This window comes from Gracilinanus agilis, chromosome 5 (assembly GCF_016433145.1).
Source record: "Gracilinanus agilis isolate LMUSP501 chromosome 5, AgileGrace, whole genome shotgun sequence".
Classification (NCBI taxonomy): Eukaryota; Metazoa; Chordata; class Mammalia; order Didelphimorphia; family Didelphidae; genus Gracilinanus; species Gracilinanus agilis.
This window is the reverse complement of record NC_058134.1, coordinates 205048337-205065991: the sequence shown is the minus strand read 5'-3', so window position 1 is coordinate 205065991 and position 17655 is coordinate 205048337. Positions and strand designations below refer to the sequence as shown.

General features: G+C 41.2%; 1 protein-coding gene across 1 annotated transcript in view; it reads right to left on the bottom strand.

Annotated features, from left to right (window-relative positions):
• The window catches only part of NRIP2 (nuclear receptor interacting protein 2), a 12136-nt gene extending 2954 nt beyond the window's left edge, over positions 1-9182 (bottom strand). Inside the window, exons 1-2 of the mRNA XM_044678385.1 lie at positions 8846-9182; positions 5697-5849 (exon numbers count right to left, since the gene is read on the bottom strand). Coding sequence (XP_044534320.1) covers positions 5697-5849; positions 8846-9040 — 348 coding nt within the window. The 5' untranslated portion in view covers positions 9041-9182. The remainder of the gene's footprint in view (positions 1-5696; positions 5850-8845) is intronic.
• Positions 9183-17655: the final 8473 nt, after the last annotated feature.

The window sequence follows — 17655 nt, the reverse complement described above, 5'->3', positions numbered from 1 at the left end:
TTTCTTTCTTTCTTTCTTTCTTTCTTTCTTTCTTTCTTTCTTTCTTTCTTTCTTTCTTTCTTTCTTTCTTTCTTTCTTTCTTTCTTTCCCCTTACCTTCTGTCTTAGAATCAGTACTGTTTATTGGTTCCAAGGCAGAAGAGCAGTAAGGGCTAGGCAATGGGGGTTAAATGACTTGTGAATTGCATTTTCTTAATCCACATCCTTCTTGACCTCTCTGCAGCATTTCATACTATTGAACACCCTTTCCTCCTAAAAACCATCTCCCTTATGGGTTTTAGTGACAGTGCTCTGATTTGATTCTCCCACCTTACTGAGCATTCTTTATCAGTCTTCCTTTCTGGTTCATCATACATATCTTGTTTCTTCTATGGGGTGTATTCCCCCAAGGTTTTGACCTTTGTTCTTCTCTTGCCACATTCTTTCTTGGTGACATCATCTCATATGGTTTTATCAATGTTATAGTTAGAAAATTTTTTCCAATTACATGTAGAAATGATGTTTACCATTCCTTTCTTTTTAATTTTGAGTGCCAAATTCTGTCTCCTTTTATTTTCCCCTCCTTGTGAAGGTAAACAATTTGATATAGGTTATACATGTACAGTCATACAAAACATTTCCACATTAGCTATGTTGTGAAAGAAAGCATAGCCAATAACAGTATATATCAATCTACATTCAGAATCCATTAGTTCTTCCTCTAGAGGTGAATAGCATTTTTTATCACAAATCCTTCAAAATTGTCTTATATTGTTGAAAATAGCCAAGTCATTCATATTTGCATACAATATTGCTGTTATTATGTACAATGTTCCCCTGTTCTGCTTACTTCACTTTGCATCAATTCATATAAATGTTTCCAAGTTTTCTCAAAGCAACCTGCTCATTCTTTCTTATGGCACAATAGAATTCCATCACAATTGTTAACAATGTTGCACCTCTCATATAGCCATGGTCTCTCATGAATGCCAGTTCCACATCACTAACTGCTTATTGGACATTTCAAACCAGATGTCCTATGGATTTCTCAAAGTAAATCTGTCCGAAACAGAACTTCTCTTTCCTCCCACAACCTCACTTTTTCCAAATCTCTCAATTTTTGTTGAGAACACAACCATCTTTCCAGTCACCCAAGTTTGTAACCTTAGTATCAGCTTCAAACACCTCACTCTCACTCCACATAACCAATCAGTTCCCATGTCTCATCCTTCCTACCTTCACATCTCTCATATCCATCCACTTCTTTCCACTCACAAAGCTATCACTCTAGCTCAGGACCATATCATATCCTTTCTTACATGGACTACTGCAATAACTTAGCTGATCTACCTGCCTTACTTCTCTTCAACCCAATCCATGCAGTAGTCAAAATAGTTTTTCCAATTAACCATGTTCTCCTCTACTTTAGTGGCTCCTGCAAGATTAAAAATTTCTATCCAAATACTCCAAGTATTATATTTAATAAGATTTATTAATAAAAAGGTAGAGTAAAAAGGAAGCTAACTCAGCTGCAGTTGGGAGAGAAGAGAGAGAGGTGGAGTTACACCAAACTTATAAACATAACGTAAGGACACTACATGCACGAAGGGAAAAGGATTCAACATTCTAATTTACATGGAATTCCTCCAGTTTATTATTCCTTTGAGCACAGTAGTATTCCATCACCAACAGATTGCCAATTTCCACTTTTCCCTCTTGTTCGAGAATGTCAGGGCAGTTTTCTTGGATAATTTCCTGTAGGATAATGTCCAAACTTTTTCTTTTGTAATGATGTTCCAGTAGACCAATAATTCTTAAATTGTCTCTTTGAGATCTGTTCTCCAGATATCAATGAGGTGTTTCATATTCTCGAATTTTTCATTTTTTAAATTTTGTTTTATATATTCTTGCTACCTTGTGAAGTCATTTGCTTCTAGTTCTATTGAACTCTGTTGAGTTCTATTTTTTAAAGACTGTCTTCTTTACTCTAGTGTCTGACTCAGAAAGACTGTCACATGAGTAATATATCATGCCACATTAGTGGGGTCATTTTAACAGTCTTTTCTTCAATACCTTTTCAGGAGTTAAGTGTAGACAGCAGCGAAAAAAACTGGAGAGCAAATCCAAGTCAACTTTTGAAAACCTTGTTTGACAGCTGTTCATTTCAGACAAGGACAGGATTGGATGAATTGGCATGCAGAGCTTTATCTAACAGCTGCCAACAGAAAGCATTTAAACATTGGTGATTTTGCCAGGAGTATGGATTCACCGCCCCATGGTGTCCTTAAAGGGACCCTTCCACTTAGAGGAATCACCACCTGAGTTGTCCTGCCATTGGGTAGAAACATTTAGAGCCAGCCTTCCAGAAGTCTCTCCATGTAGTGTAGCTAATGATGCTGACATGATGTCTAAACATCTGGTAGCCATTCTCCTCTTTTGCTGACATGATGTCTAAACATCTGGTAGCCATTCTCCTCTTTTGCTAGGAATAAAGCCCAGATTTTGAAGCCCAGATTCAATGTGTACTCCATCTAGATAGCCTCTCTGGCTCCCAGGCAGATACAGGAGAGTATAGTTCAAGAAGGGCTCCATCTCTTAGCAAAGGGGTTCTTAACCTGTTTTACCTCATACCCTCCCTTCCCTTCCAGCCTCCTTCCCCAACCTTTAGCAGTCTGGCAAAGCCTATGAATTTCTCAGAATAATGTTCTTAGATGAATAAAAAGATGTAGAATTACAAATGAAACTGATTGTGTGGAAACACAATGACCAAAAACCTACAAAAATAAAACAGTCATGGACCACCTGTGATCTATCCATGGATTCCTTGGGAATCTGTGCATTCCAGATTAAGAATCTATGCTAGCAAATTAGCAATGATTTTTTTTTCAGTTGTTTCTATTGCATGAATCCTAGAAGAGTGCCCAATTAAACTTCATGCCCAAGCTTGCTAATTGATAACCAGTTAGTTCAGCCTTTTCCTGACCCAATTAACTCTTGATCTTTATCAAAAGAGCCAGATCTTTCTGAGTGGGGTGGCTTTGAAGTAATTCCAGTTTGGATGCTAGCTCCACCTCTCCAGTATCTCCCTTTCTTTTCCTCTAGTTGTAAGAACCATAGTTATCATTTACCTCACTTCTCCACAACCTACGCTGGCACCTACAATCAAACAGCCCCTGACCATCAGCAGTCTGGCAGCTTTAGCTCCTGCCAGAACACCATCCTGAAAGGGCATCTACTGGGCTTGGCACCCACCTGGGCAAATTCCCATTATCACCTCCTGGGCCACTGAAGATGTGCAAATACTTTCCCCTTGTATCTGCTTTGAACACAGCTGCTTTTATACATACTATCTCTCTGGGCCAAATGGTAAACCGCTAGAGGGCAGGGACTGTTTTACTTCTGCCTTTTTTTACTTGGAGCCAACCACAATTCCCAGAACATGATTAGTAAATATCGACATGAACTTTGAATTATTTTTCAGTAAAAAAAAAGTCAATATTTACATAGTGGTTTGGTGTTGTGTGTGCACATACACATATACATACATTTACATATATATATATACATAATCTCATTTGATTGTCATAATAACTCTGGTCAGTAGATGCTATTATTATTCCCTTTTGATAGAAGTTATGACTTGTCCAGGATAGCACAGCTAATAAGTGAGACAAGATTCAAACTCAGATCTTTCCAACTCCAAGTCTAGCATTCTGTCCATCCTCTATGCCATCAATAGCACTGAAAAGTTGGTAATATTTATCTATCAAAGAAATCTTGCTAATATCTAGTTCTGAATTCCTCTGATCAAAAATCTCTAGGGACTCTCCAGTGCTTACAGGATAAAATAAAATTCTTTGCTCTAGCATTCAAAATATGCCACAACCTGGTTTCAAACTATCTTTCCAAGTTGACTTCACAATATTCCCCTTCATATATTGTATATCCCATATATTTGTTCATAGTTGTATGAGCCATTCCTTAATTTCATCTCCTATGCCTGCAATGGACTACTGTTAAGATCCTTCCTTTCCTTCTCAGGTGCCTCCTCTTCCATGAAACCTTCTCTGATCTCTTCAGTTAGAAGTGAGCTGTCCTCCGATTTTTCAAGCCACTCTTTATTCCATCCTAATTTATAAAATTTGTACATGCCTTTACTCCCCTGTTGAATTGTAAGCTCCTTGAAGGCAAGCACTATCTCTCTTGGTGACTTCATCAGCTCATATGGGTTTCATTCTTGTTATGCTAATGACTTCCAGACCTAGGTCTTCCAGATCTGACCCTCATCTCTCTCCTGAGCTCCAGTTCCACATCATCTTTTTCATCTCCATATGCCCAGGGACTAGGACAGTGCCTTCTACATATCTGTTAAGCTCCAACTGTCCACACATCTGATTGAAAAAACCGATAAAATTGGAAAATAAATGTAGGAGAGGCTTTGACTAAACTGGTACATTAATGTACTGTTGCCAGGAAGGCAATTTAGGACTTTGCCTAAAACAACACTAACCTGTTCATACCCTTTGACCAAGGATCACACCCATATACCTCAAAGAGTTAAGGAAAATAAAAAAGACAAAAAGGACCCGTATGTAGAAAAACATTTACAGCAGTTCTTTGTATTGTGACAAAGAACTAAGGGAATGCCCCTCAACTGGAAAATAAATGATCAAACATATTATAGTATGTGAATGTTAATAGAATATTACTGAGCTGGAAGAAATGATGAAAGATACTGTTTCAGAAAAAACAAAACTGGGAAGGTTTATATAAACTGATCCAGAATGCAGTGAGTAGAACCAGGAAAACTATTTATTTAGCTCCAACATTCTAAAGTCAAACAACTACTTAAGGATTGCAGAGTACTGATGATGAAGACTGCTACTTTACCTCTTGTCAGGGAAACGACGAACTCAAAGTGCAGAACAAAACACATTTTTACAGGGATATGGTGGGAATTTGTTGCTGATGACATATTTGTTACAATTTTTCTTTTTTTTCAAAGAGGGGAGGTGGGAAGAAGAGTTATTAAAAAAATTTCAAAGAAGAAGTCTAATTATACAATCCATATCTATACCCACATACGTGATTGTATAGATATGTATAATCCTGCCTTCCAAAATGAATACACATACAATCCTGTATCCACTTGCATACACACACACACATGAATGCAATTCACAAATGAAAACCAGGCTATTCGTGCAATAATATTATATGTGTATATAATATTCATATATATATATGCCTGTGTGTATATACATATATGTTCCCCAATTCAGTTGTTTTCAGTCATGTCTGACTCTTGGTGACCCTATTTGAGATTTACTTGGCAAGGGTACTGGAATGGTTTGCCATTTCCTTCTCCAGCTCATTTTGCAAATGAGGAAACTGAGGCAAACCATGTTAAGTGACTTCCCCAGGGTCACATAGTTAATATCTAAGACTAGATTTGATCCCACGATTTCCTGACTCCAGGCCCAACACTCCATCTATAGGGCCACCTACACCCTCTATGGGTTTGATTGGGGCAAAAGGGGAAATATCAGGAATGGGGGTGGCAGGAGAGGCAGAGGCAGAGAAGAAAGAAAAGCCTTCCATCTCCTGAGTCTAGGTTAAGAGAAAAATCTGAGGAGTTTCTAAACCTCCTGGAGGTACAGAAGAAAAGAAGGCTGAGCCACTTTTAGTTTCCATGATGATAGTCGAGGTATCCCTCACCTTGCAATGAACAAGAAGAGTTGGGGTCTCCTTTCTGCTGGTCTTCTTACCACTATCGGCTTCCTGAACTGGGCCCCAAGCCAAGGGGGACTCCCCCAGAAACTGGTTCAGGTTCCCCTCCATCAGGCGACGCTGGATCACACTGTGTGGCTGCTGGCTCCACCATGAAAGCAATTGGGCGAGAGTTAATGCAGGTTCTGGGACTTCCAGTACCCAACTGTACCCCATTCCCAAGGTTGGATGTGAAAAAGGATGAACAGGAGAGAACAAGGAATGGAGACCGACAGACAGGGAAGGGACGGAGCTTCCTGGGATGCACAATAAAACCTGGTCATTGAGGCCAGTGAATCTCAGGACCAAGACACACTCCCTCTTCAGTCAAAAGCAGGTCAAGTGGGACTGGGAGAGAATGCAGTGAAAAAATGGTGAAGAATAATCTTCAATCATCTCAATGGCCAAAGTGGCTAATGAGATCAGAAGGTTTGTATGTGAGGGATCATCTCTGTCAGAGGCTTTGTAGGGTTTCTGCAAGAAGGAAGCTCCCCTGAATGGGATTTTAACTTGAAAGATTCTCCTTCCCTCCCCATCTCTCCTTTGAGTTCCAAGTCCTAAAGCTGTTGGGGAACAATTTGAAAGCAGAAGAGCCTGGTGGGTCCCTTCTCCCACCTCTCCCTCTCGCTCTCCTTGTCCAGCTCTTGGGACTTTAGCTTTCCCAAGGTTTCATGAGGCCCCCGAGGCTGCTCCCTGACAGCTGGACTGCCAACAAGACCAGCTTGGGAAAAGGGCAAAGAGCTTTTTGGGCCTGGCAGCAGAATTGTTTCTTTCTAACTCCCAGACTTTCTCCTCCCACCTTTCCCACAGAGGCTGGGGCCCTTTTCCCATGGCTGACTACAAGTCAGTTTATCCCACAGGCTGCTGAGAGCCCAGATGCTGTCTTTTTCTTCCTCCCAACTTTCTCTGCAAAATAAAGCCCCAGGACTCCAAGTCCTGAGGCTAAGAGAAATTCTGGGAGCGAGAGGCTGTGACAGGCCCAGAGCTTCATCAGCTGGCCAATTCCCCTTTGGTCATAAGTATTTACTGTCTGAAAGCTGGTAACAGGATGGCTGAATTCTGTTATTTACAAAATGTGCCTGTCCCTGTGGCCAGTCTAGAAGGGTAGAAGAAGATCCCTGCTTTTATGAAATCTCAGAACCAGACTGAAAAAGGGAAATAAGCCTTTCCCAGTCTAAGAGAATAGGATAATTTCTGATAGGATAAATGAGCATCCTACCCCTTCTCTGGGGGAAAAAGGAGTCCATGTAAGCAGCTTCATTCCCTTCCTTCTGGCTCCAACTACTCCAGCAATTTCTGTTTCTATAAAGACTGGTTGTACTGGTTTGAAATCCAAATCCTCTCACCTTTTTTTTTTTGAGGTGACTTTTGGTGGCTAAAAGAGATTTGGGGGTGGCGGGAGAGAAAGACCAAGAGTGGAATGGTTCACAGTCAGGGTTTGTGAGTTGGCAGCAATTCTGGGCTAAGGTTTTTGGCTTCTATCCCAGAAGCAGGAAGCCAGAGCCTTTTGCTGGCAAAGACAGGGCTCGAGTCTGAAGGGCCATGAGAAACATCTATTTTCTTAGGCTCCTTTAGGAGGAAACTGCCATGAGATGACCCTAATTCACTAGAACCTTTTAGGCAAGGTTTCTTAACATGGAATCTGGGAACGGAGGTGTTTTTTTTTTTTTTTTTTTTTTTTACATTTTACTAAATGTATTTCAATGTGTTTGACTTCCTTGGTAATCGTATGAATTTCATTTATGCCTTTAACAATGTTATTTTGAGAAGGGGTCAGTAGGATCACCAGGCTGCCACAGGACACAAAGGATCCCTGCTCTTAATTGTTCTGACAGTTTTTCCAGGTATTCGGTGACATCTCCAGGGCAATTGCATAGAGATATAGATAGGAACAGAGGGAGCAGTGTGCCTTTTTTCTTTTCTGCTTTCTCAGCTAGGGGGCTGGCCCTCCCATACATGTGATTTCATCATCCTCATTCTTGCCCTCTTCTAGCTCTCTCTCTCTCTCTCTCTCTCTCTCCCTCCCTTACCTTCCGTCTTAGAATCCATACTGTGTATTGGCTCCAAGGCAGAAGAGTGGTAAGGGAATGGGGGTTAAGTGACTTGCCCAGGGTCACACAGCTAGGAAGTGTCTGAGGTCACATTTGAACCCAGGACCTCCTGTCTCTAGGCCTGGCTCTCCATCCACTGAGCCACCCAGCTGCCCCCTCTAGCTCTCTTGGTATGACTTTTCCTTCTATTCTAATCCCTTTCATCTTCATGACATAGGCCATCCTAAGTCAGGGGCCAGTCCTTGGATCCTTAGCATCCTGTCCCCATAGACTTCTCAGAGCTTCCAAAGCTAACTTCTTCCTGGTTCATAAAAAAGAGCAGAGAAACCCCTTCCCCGCCCCCTTTCAGCTGCCTCACCACTAAAATCAGCAGTTTCCAATCAGCAGCTCCCATTCTGCGAGATGAATGTAAGCAGAGAATAATACCTCTGAGCCTGGGAAGAAATGATGAGGACTAACTAAGAAAGGAAAATCGAAGAAGCCAGTTAGCTTAGCAAATGACAGCCCAAGCTCTGATATCCAGGAGGGAGAGGATGAGAAAGGCTGCTTGCTGACTAGCCATTAGGGAATCAGGAAAGAGGAGAAATTGCCTCCCTCATCTGGTCACCCCCCACCTTCTCCTTCATATTCCTTCCTCCTCTCTACTGACCCCAAGCTTCCAGGCATCCCAAGGAGCATTCCATCTTAGAAGACATTTCCCCCCTCCTTGGAGCCTCTACATCTCTCTTAGCATCCCTCTACTTGACTGGGTTCTCCTTTCTCTAGCCTGAAATTATTAGGGTCAAAGGTGAGATGCCAAATAATGAATCAGTCCATACCCTGCTCCCTAATACAGGGGACATCCCCGATGGACCCCTGATAAATGGGCAGAGCGCATACCCCAAAGTTGGTGGGTTTGCCTCATCCTTACTTTAAGTAAGGGGAGAATCCCAGAGAGCAGGTCTGGTGGTCCCCTCTCCTTTGGAGATGGTCCCTAGCATCTTCCTGGAACCGAGAAGCAAAGGACCCCCTGACGCAGGGGCAAGGTAGGGGCATGGGATGTCTCACCGGATCCTTGGAGGTGCCAAGCCTCTTGAGACTGTCCAATGGGAGGAGGTCGGCAGAGTCTTTGTGTACGAACTGGGTAGCCTGTTTGAGCCGCCGCTCCTGGCTCTGCTTGGCTCTGTCCCGTAGCTCAGTTTCCTGCTCCCTCCGATTTCTGTTGCCATCACTCCTTCCAGCCTTCTGTCCAGTGGCGCTCATGGCTCAGGGAGGGGGTGGCTACGGCGGCGAAGCCAGGGGACGGAGGGGATGCGTGGAGGTTTCTCTGGGGCTTTCCACTCCTTCCAGTTCCCCTCCTGCTCTGGGATTCTCCTACCTCTTCACGCACAATCTCTAGCTCTCACCCATCCATCCATCCATCCATCCCCCGCCCCTACTGCAGACTCCTCTCTAGTTCCCTCTCCCGGACTGCAGCGCTTCTTTCTCTGACCAGAGGGGGGCCCGCGGGGACAGGAACAGAGGAAAGAAAGAAAGAAATAAGCCAATAAATAAATAAATAATGTGCAGGAGCAGCCGCGGTAGGCAGTGGTGGCTTCCAGTGATTGCAGTAGAGGGAGGGAGGCTCCAATCGGAAAAACCCGGCCTCTTAGAGAGGGAGGGCTGGTGCGCCCCGCAGCCGGCGGCGGCAGCAGCAGCAGCAGCCGGTCCAGAGCCTCCGTTTCCTGGACACTGGCCAGAGGGGCTTGCTTGGAAAGAGGTGGGAGGAGGGGTTGACGGGCCAGGGGTGACTCCAAAAACCTGTTGGGATGTTCTTGCCCGCTTATTCGCGAGTGTCTGTCTCCTGCTAGAACGGATGTGCTTGGGGCTATGTGCCAGTGCGTGTGTGTGTGTGTGTGCGCGTGTGTGTGTGTCCAGCGCTGCCCTTTGCAGTGACCGGCTGAGGGGGGGACTCATCCTCTTCCCAAGATGCCCTTTAGTAACTCAGTAGGAACCCAAGAGTTGGAGAACAAGAGGACCTGCCCTAAATTCAGACGATCACCGGGAACTAGGGGAGGGGGCAGATTTGAAGACACTCTTCTTCCCGTCCTGCACCCTCACCGCTAATACCACCCCAGAGGATATGTCTGAAGAAGACAGATTATTCCTCCATCCTGTCCCTTTTTCATCTGAGCAGACGTAGCTCCATTCCCCAAGTCTATATTAGGTACCCCGTGGTTCCTAAGGTGCTGTGCTATGCCTAGGGGAGACAAAGCTGGATGGGAGGGGGCGGTCTCTGCCTTCAAAGATCCAGGCACTATGCAAAGCGCTTTATAAATATTATCTCATTTGATCCTGATAACAGCCCACTGAGGTAAGTCCTTTTTGAGCCTCCATTTCGCAGTTGAGAAAAATGAGGCAGAGAGGTTAAATGATTTGCCCAGGGTCACACAGCTAGTAAATGTCTGAGACCAGATTTGAACTTAGATATCTGCATTGGAGGGCAAAGTGGGGTGGGAAGAGCAGTCACACACATTGGGGACAACTTGTGCTAAGACACAGAAGATCAAATATTTTGCAAAGTTGGCTAGTTTGAAACAGTGTGAATAATGTGAAATCATTCTAGAAAGAAAGATGGAGTAAGATTGCTAAAGGCTAAATGACAGAAGAGTTTGCATTTTATCCCAGAGACAACAGAAACCCATTAGATCTTTTAAATCAGGGAGGGGGGTGGCATAGTTAGGGTTAGGGATATTAATTTGACAGCTCTGTAGAGGCTCTGGAGACCATTTAGGTTATTGCAGTAATCTAAGCAATTGGTGAAGAGAACTCGAATTAAGTATATTGGTTATGGTGTTGGCAGCTAGGTGACATAATGTAGAGAGCACTGCAAGACTTATTTTCCTGAGTTCAAATCTATCCTCAGAAACTTATGAGCTGTGTGACCCTGGGCAAGGCACTTTACCCTATTTGCCTCAGTTTCCTCATCTGTAAAATGTACTGGAGAAGGAAATGGCAAATCACTCCAGTATTTCTGCCTAGAAAACTCCAGATGGGGTCAAGACAATTTGGGCACAACCGAAACGACTGAAAAACAACAAATGTTGATGAAGATAAGAGGATAAACCTAAGAGACATTATGGGGAGAGAAACTATAGGACTTGGCAACTGATCTGTTTGGTTGGATGAGGGAATTTAAGGAGCTGAAGATGGCTCTAAATCTGAATGACTAGAACGATATTGGTATCCTTGACAGAAAATGGGAAGCCAGAGATAAAATGAATTGTTTTAGACAAGTTGAATTTTCAGTGTCTCCAGTATTTTCACAGATGAACTTCTAGGGATCCACAACTTTTACTTGTGATTTCTTGAACCCAATTGTGAAATGTTTATCCTGGGATGTGGTGGAGCCAATTGTCAAAATTTCCCTGTGAGCACTTACACCTTAGAAATGGGCAAATTGAACAAATGAGGATTTGATTTATTGTTTCCTTTGTTTTCTAGACTTTGAGGATGGAAAAATGTGAATTCAGATTTTACTTTAAAATGTTCCCTACTTACAATTAGTATTATTGGAAACCTAGTTGTTAAACATTTATCTTTACATCATCCTATTTAGTTTGGTCCAGTGCTCTAATGCATCAAAGGTCTTTTGGAATCATGACTCTATTTTCCATTTTTTTAGTTTATTGCCTATTTTTTAGTTTTGAGAAAGTTTTAGCTTTCTCTCCTAGTTCTATGTCATTTGACAAACTGATAGTGTTTTTTCCCTTTTCCCATAGCATTGAAAAGATGTAAGATAGTACAGGGAAAGGCACAGCTCACACACCACTGAAAACCTCCTTCCAAGTTGACTTTGAACCAATAATGACATCTTTCTGGGTCAGGTTTTTGACTCATTTCCAAATCAATCTGATTGTTCTATCAACTAACCCACCTCTCAATCTTTTCCACAAGAATGGCATGAGAGATTTTATCAGATATTTTACTAAAGTGGAAGTAAACTATAAAGCATTCCCTGATTTTTCATTTTAGTGAAAAATAGCAGAAATAAGTCAGTCTAAGATGGCGTCTTCTTACTCTTTGTAACTACCACTTCCTTTTTCTAAATGCTGACTATCCCTTTAACAATACCTCCTAGAATTTGTCAGGAATTAAAATTATCTTCATTAGCCTATAGTTTGTGAACTCCATTGTTCTGTGAAAAAGTAGGATGACATTTGCCCTTCTCCAATCTTTTTACTTTGATCCTATGATCCTGATCTTCAAAACCTTTTTTTTTTTTTTAAACCTTTACCTTCTGATTTAGTATCAGTTCTAAGACAGAAGAATGACAAGGGCTAGATAATTGGTGTTAAGTGATTTGAGCAGGGTCACATAGCTAGGCAGTGTCTGAGGTCTGATTTGAATCCAGGACCTCCTGTTTTGAAGCCTGGCATTCTATCCACTGTTCTACCTAGCTACCCCTCTTCATGACCTTTTAAAAGTCAGTGATGTGATATGATAATACATGTATGGCCCAGATCAGATTGTCTATATCTCTGAGTTGGAGGAGGGAAGGAAAGGAGGAAGATGGTTTGGATCTTATAATTTTGGAAAATGTATTTTGAAAATTATTATTACATGTATTTGGGGAAAATAAAATAATCTCTGAATTAAACAACAAAAGAAGTCAATGATGGGGGAGGAGGCACCTAGGTAGTATGGTGGATAGAGTGTCAAGCCTGGAGTTGGGAGGACCTGGGTTTAAATCTGGCCTCAGATACTTCCTAGCTATGTGACTTTTTTTTGTTTGTTTTAAATTTAAATTTTATTTTTAAAAATATTTTTTCATGTTTCCGTGATTCATTTTCTTTCTCTCCCCTCTTCCCTCCCCATTCCTAGAGCTGATAAGTAATTCCACTGGACTGTACAAATGTTATCAGTTGATACCTATTTCCATATTATTCATTTTTACCATAGAACCAAAACCCCAAATCATATATCCATATAAACAAGTGATAAGTGATATCATATGTTTTTCTTTTGTGTTTCTACTCCCACAGTTCTTTCTCTGGATGTGGATAGCGTTCTTTCTCATAAGTTCCTCTGTGTTGTCCTGGATTATTGTATTGCTGCTAGTAGCAAAGTCCATCACATTGGATTGTTCTACAATGTTTCACTTGCAGTGTACAATATTCTCTTGGTTCTGTTTCTTTCACTCTGCATCAATTCCTGGAGGTTGCTCCAGTTCACATGGAGTTCCTCCATTTCATTATTCCTTTTAGCATAATAATATTCCATCACCAACAGATACCACAATTTGTTCAATCATTCCCCAATTAAAGGGCATCCCCTTATTTTCCAATTTTTTTACCACTGCAAAGAGTGCAGCTATAAATATTTTTGTACAAACATTTTTCATTATTATCTCTTTGGGGTACAAAGCCTAGTAGTGGTATTGCTGGATCAAAGGGCAGGCAGTCTTTTAAGGTCCTTTGCGCATAATTCCAAATTGTCTTCAGGAATGGTTGGATTAATTCACAACTCCACCAGCAATGCATTAGTATCCCAATTTTACACCCTATTATAAAGAAAGAGGGGGGCCTAGGGAGATATAGATATCTAGTGAGGTGGATGTATCTTTGTATTCTCCCTGGGTGCTGGTGATGGGGGTACACCAACTCCAATCACCCTTGCTAGTTGTTATAATTTCCCCTTTCAATAACAGTTGTCCAGGGAAGGACCTCGAAAGGTTAGGTGGATGGGTAACCCTTTCAGGTCTAACCTGGGGTTGGATCAATTATTAATATTGGGCTCTGATTACCCTTGGATCATGTTTGTTATCGACAGCGGTTAGCTCCCTTCCCAAGGGTAGAGATATAAAGACCACTCAGGAAGGTACTTATTAAATACTCTTTATCTATAATCTAAATAGGGAAAGGATAATCAGGATAAGGACTGGGGATTGGAGACTCTGTCAATCTAATATCTATAACTAATCGACACTTAAGGCTGGAGGCTATTAATTTAGTAGAAGCTGGAGCTTTGTTCTTTACAATCCCTCTGGCTCAGTTTAGCCACTGCCAAGCCAGAGAATGGTGTCTGCCCTTGATGTGGTTGTGTTGGTGATTTATTCTCTCAGCTTCTCACTATCAGTGTTTGATGATGTACTAGCCCTCACAGCCTTCAGGAAATATTCAGATCCTACCAACCCTCTGCTTCTTCAGACCTCCCAGCCTCCCTTTACCACCCAGGGACCAACAGACCTAAAGAGCTAGGAAGATTCAGAGACTTAAAGATCTAAGGGACCAAAGTCCAAAGGACCAAAGACCCTCCAGGTGGTTGTTAGGGTTATTTATACCCCCAGGCCAACCAATTTTTGCCTCTGGCTCATGGCATCCAGGAACATTCCAATCTCTCCAACTGCCTTCCTTGTCAATCAAGGTGACATCCAACATTTCTCAGGATTTGAATATAACAACCCTCCAACATTTATTATTTTCCTTTACTGTTCTATTGGTCAATCTGCTAGGTGTGAGGTGGTACCTCAGCCTTGTTTTGATTTGCATTTCTCTAATTATGAGACATTTTAGCTATGTGAATTTGATCAAGTCACTTAACCCCAATTGCCTAGTCCTGGTAATTAAAGGTGTAGATTTAATTTTTAAAAAGAAAAAAAAAAAAGAAAACACTTGCCTCTGATACTTCTTAGCTATGTGACTCTGAGCAAGTCAGTTAACATAAGCCTCAGTTCTTTCTTCTGTAAGATGAGGAGATTGGACTTACTGCCTTCAACAATACTTTGTCACAAGAATGCGATTTTATTTTTGTGGAAGAGAATTGTAGGTGGATTTGGAGAGTGGGTGGAGAGTGATAGTGATGGGAGTGAGGCTAAAGAAAAGAAAGAAAAGTGAAAGTTTTTTTTTTTAAATAAGAAGAGATTAGAAGGAAATTCAGAACAGGGCACAGACAAGTAGGGTACTGTTATCATGTTAAATTAAATGTATATGTAACCCAGGTTTCTATTTGAGCCTGGAACATTTTTTTCAGGATTACTCTCCTAATTGGTGTAGAGAATGTTGATTCAAGAATGCAAGTATGAGGGGCAGTTGTTAAGGGAGTTCTAGAGATTTCATTCCTTCTTCAAGAAAAGACAGATATGGTTTCAACCTTTTGGAAACTAAATCTAGACATATGGAGTAAGGAAGAGATTTTGGAAGGTAGACATGGAGGTGAAGCTAGTAACTTACTGACACTGATTTTTCAGCTTGCTGCCCCTAGAAACTTAGGGGACTTGAACTTTGGGTCTCTCTCTTGTTGGAGCAGAGCAGCTTGCATCCATCTAAATAGTCCATTCATTCTCATTTATTTTCTGGCATATTTTAATCTGTAGAACTTCTCCAATTTCTGTTTGCTATATACTTGGATAAATGGATCCACCAGATTTCACTATTTGTGATGGGCTTTTGTAGAACTAGAATTTTGTGTGATCAAATTAAGCCTTAAGGTAGAAGCCTGGAAAACATTCCTCTTCATCTAAGTCTTAGATTCTAAGAGGAAAGGAGATTTTTTTTAAACCCTTACCTTCTATCTTAGAGTCAATACTAAGTATTGGTTCCAAGGCAGAAGATCAGGAAGGGATACGCAATTGGGGTTAAATAAGAGTCTCATAACTGGGAAGTATCTAAGGACATATTTGAACTCAGGACCTCCCATCTCCAGGAAAGTAGTTTTTTGAACCTAAACAACAACAACAACAACAACAAAACAAAACAAAAAAAAACATGCCCCTAGACCTGAAAAGTTATTGGGGATAGAAAGATATAATTTTAATCTGGTCCTCTTTCTTTCTTTCTTTTTTTTTTAAACCCTTACCTTCCATCTTGGAGTCAATATTGTGTATTGGCTCCAAGGCAGAAGAGTGGTAAGGGTAGGCAATGGGGGTTAAGTGACTTGCCCAGGGTCACACAGCTGGGAAGTGTCTGAGGCCAGATTTGAACCTAGGACCTCCTGATCTGGTCCTCTTTCAGAGGAGAATACCTTTCATCTGCTCCTCTCAAAACAGGAATCAAAGCCTCCCTTAGGAGAGGTTAAGTATGATCCCAGAAATATCAAAGCTTTCCCTAAAACTGCCTGTTTATATGTTTAGACAGTTCATGTAGATATACACAACTTATGTGAGCAGAACATGCCTTTATATATATATACTTTTCAAAGAGCTATATGTTAGAGGTTAGCACTTTACATACAATTTTCTTCTACTGTTCTTCATCTAGAAATGGTGTAGGATGAAGTGTTATTAGGTGAGGCAGCTGAAGAGGACTAGTCACCCTTTTCCTGGCCCTCACCTTCAGGTATATCACTACCTCTTTAAAAAATAATTTTTTTTTGCCTTTCTGAATTTCATAAATAATGTATTTCTATACTTGAAGAATAGAAATGGAACCATTATATACAGATTATATTGTTTAAAGTATAGACTAAATTCAATGTTTTTTCAAAACTATTCTCTTGTCTACCTACCTATTATTGAACATATTAGTATTTTTTCCTGTACGCTTTTTGCTTTTGTTTTTTTTGGGGACTAGGTCTCATTTTGCTTGGGTTGGAAGTGAGCAGTTGGCTACAGGGAAGTCTGTTCTGGATCTTCCCTTCTCTTTTTATACTATTTGTCTTGGTGATCTCATCAGCCCTCATGGATTTAATTACCAACCATCCCCATGCTGATGATTCTCAAATATATTTATCCTGCCTTCAATTCTCTGCTGAACTCCAGTCAGGGCAATATCATCCTTTCAGACCTTTCAGACCTAGTTGTTATCCCTTGACTCCTCTCTGTCTCTCACCCCCCATATATCCAATCTATTGTCAAGCCCTATCTATTTCATCTTTGCCACCTCTTCTGAATATGCCCCCTTCTCTCCTCTGATATTGCCACGGCACTGGTACAGCCACTCATCACCTCAAGTCTGGACTATTGCATTGGCTTGCTGATAAGTCTTCCTTCCTCAACCTTTTTTTCCATTCTAATCTCTTCTCCATTTAGTCACCAAAGTGATTTTCCTAAAGTGCAGTTCCAAACATGTCATGCTTTATTTAGTCGACTATGGTGGCTCCCTGTTGCCTCCGAGATTAAATACAAAACAATCTGTTTGACATTTGAAGCCTTTCATAACCTACCCTTCTACCATTAGTCTTCCTTCATCTTCCTCCCTATCAGGTACCCTTCAATCCAGCAAGGTTCCTTACTGTTCCACAATCAGGACATTTGAACCCTCAATTTCAGGCATTTTTCTGGCTGTTCCCCATGCCTGGAATGCTCTCCTTCTTCATTGCTACCCACTGTCTTCTTTGGCTTCCTTCAAATCCCAACTAAAATCCCATCATCTATAGGAAGCCATTCCTGACCCCTCTTAATTCTACCGGCTTTCCTCTCTCAATGATTTCCTATTTACACTGTGTATAGCTTGTTTGTACATATTTGTTTATCTCCCCCACTAGACTGTGAGCTCCTTGAGGACAGGCATATCTTTTGCCTATTTTTGTATCATTTGTGTCATTCTGTACTTCTAGTCCATCATCTCTACAGTCAGGAGACTGGAAACCTGCTTGATCATCAGATTTCTGTATTCTTCATTGGTTATTACACTGGCAATTTCTAAAGTCTTTTGAATGTGGCTTTCTTAATAACTATTTAGTCTGTGCAATTATTCTCTTGATTTTTCTCACTTCTCTTCAGTACGAGTTCATATTATTCTTTCCAAATTTCTGTGAATCCATCCCTCTGGTCATTTCTTATGGTGCAATAATCCTCCATTACATTTATTTGTTTTTTAATAATTTTTCATTTTTTCCCCAATTACATGTAATAACCAGTTTCCACACAAATTTTCCTAAGTTACTTGATCAAACTTATT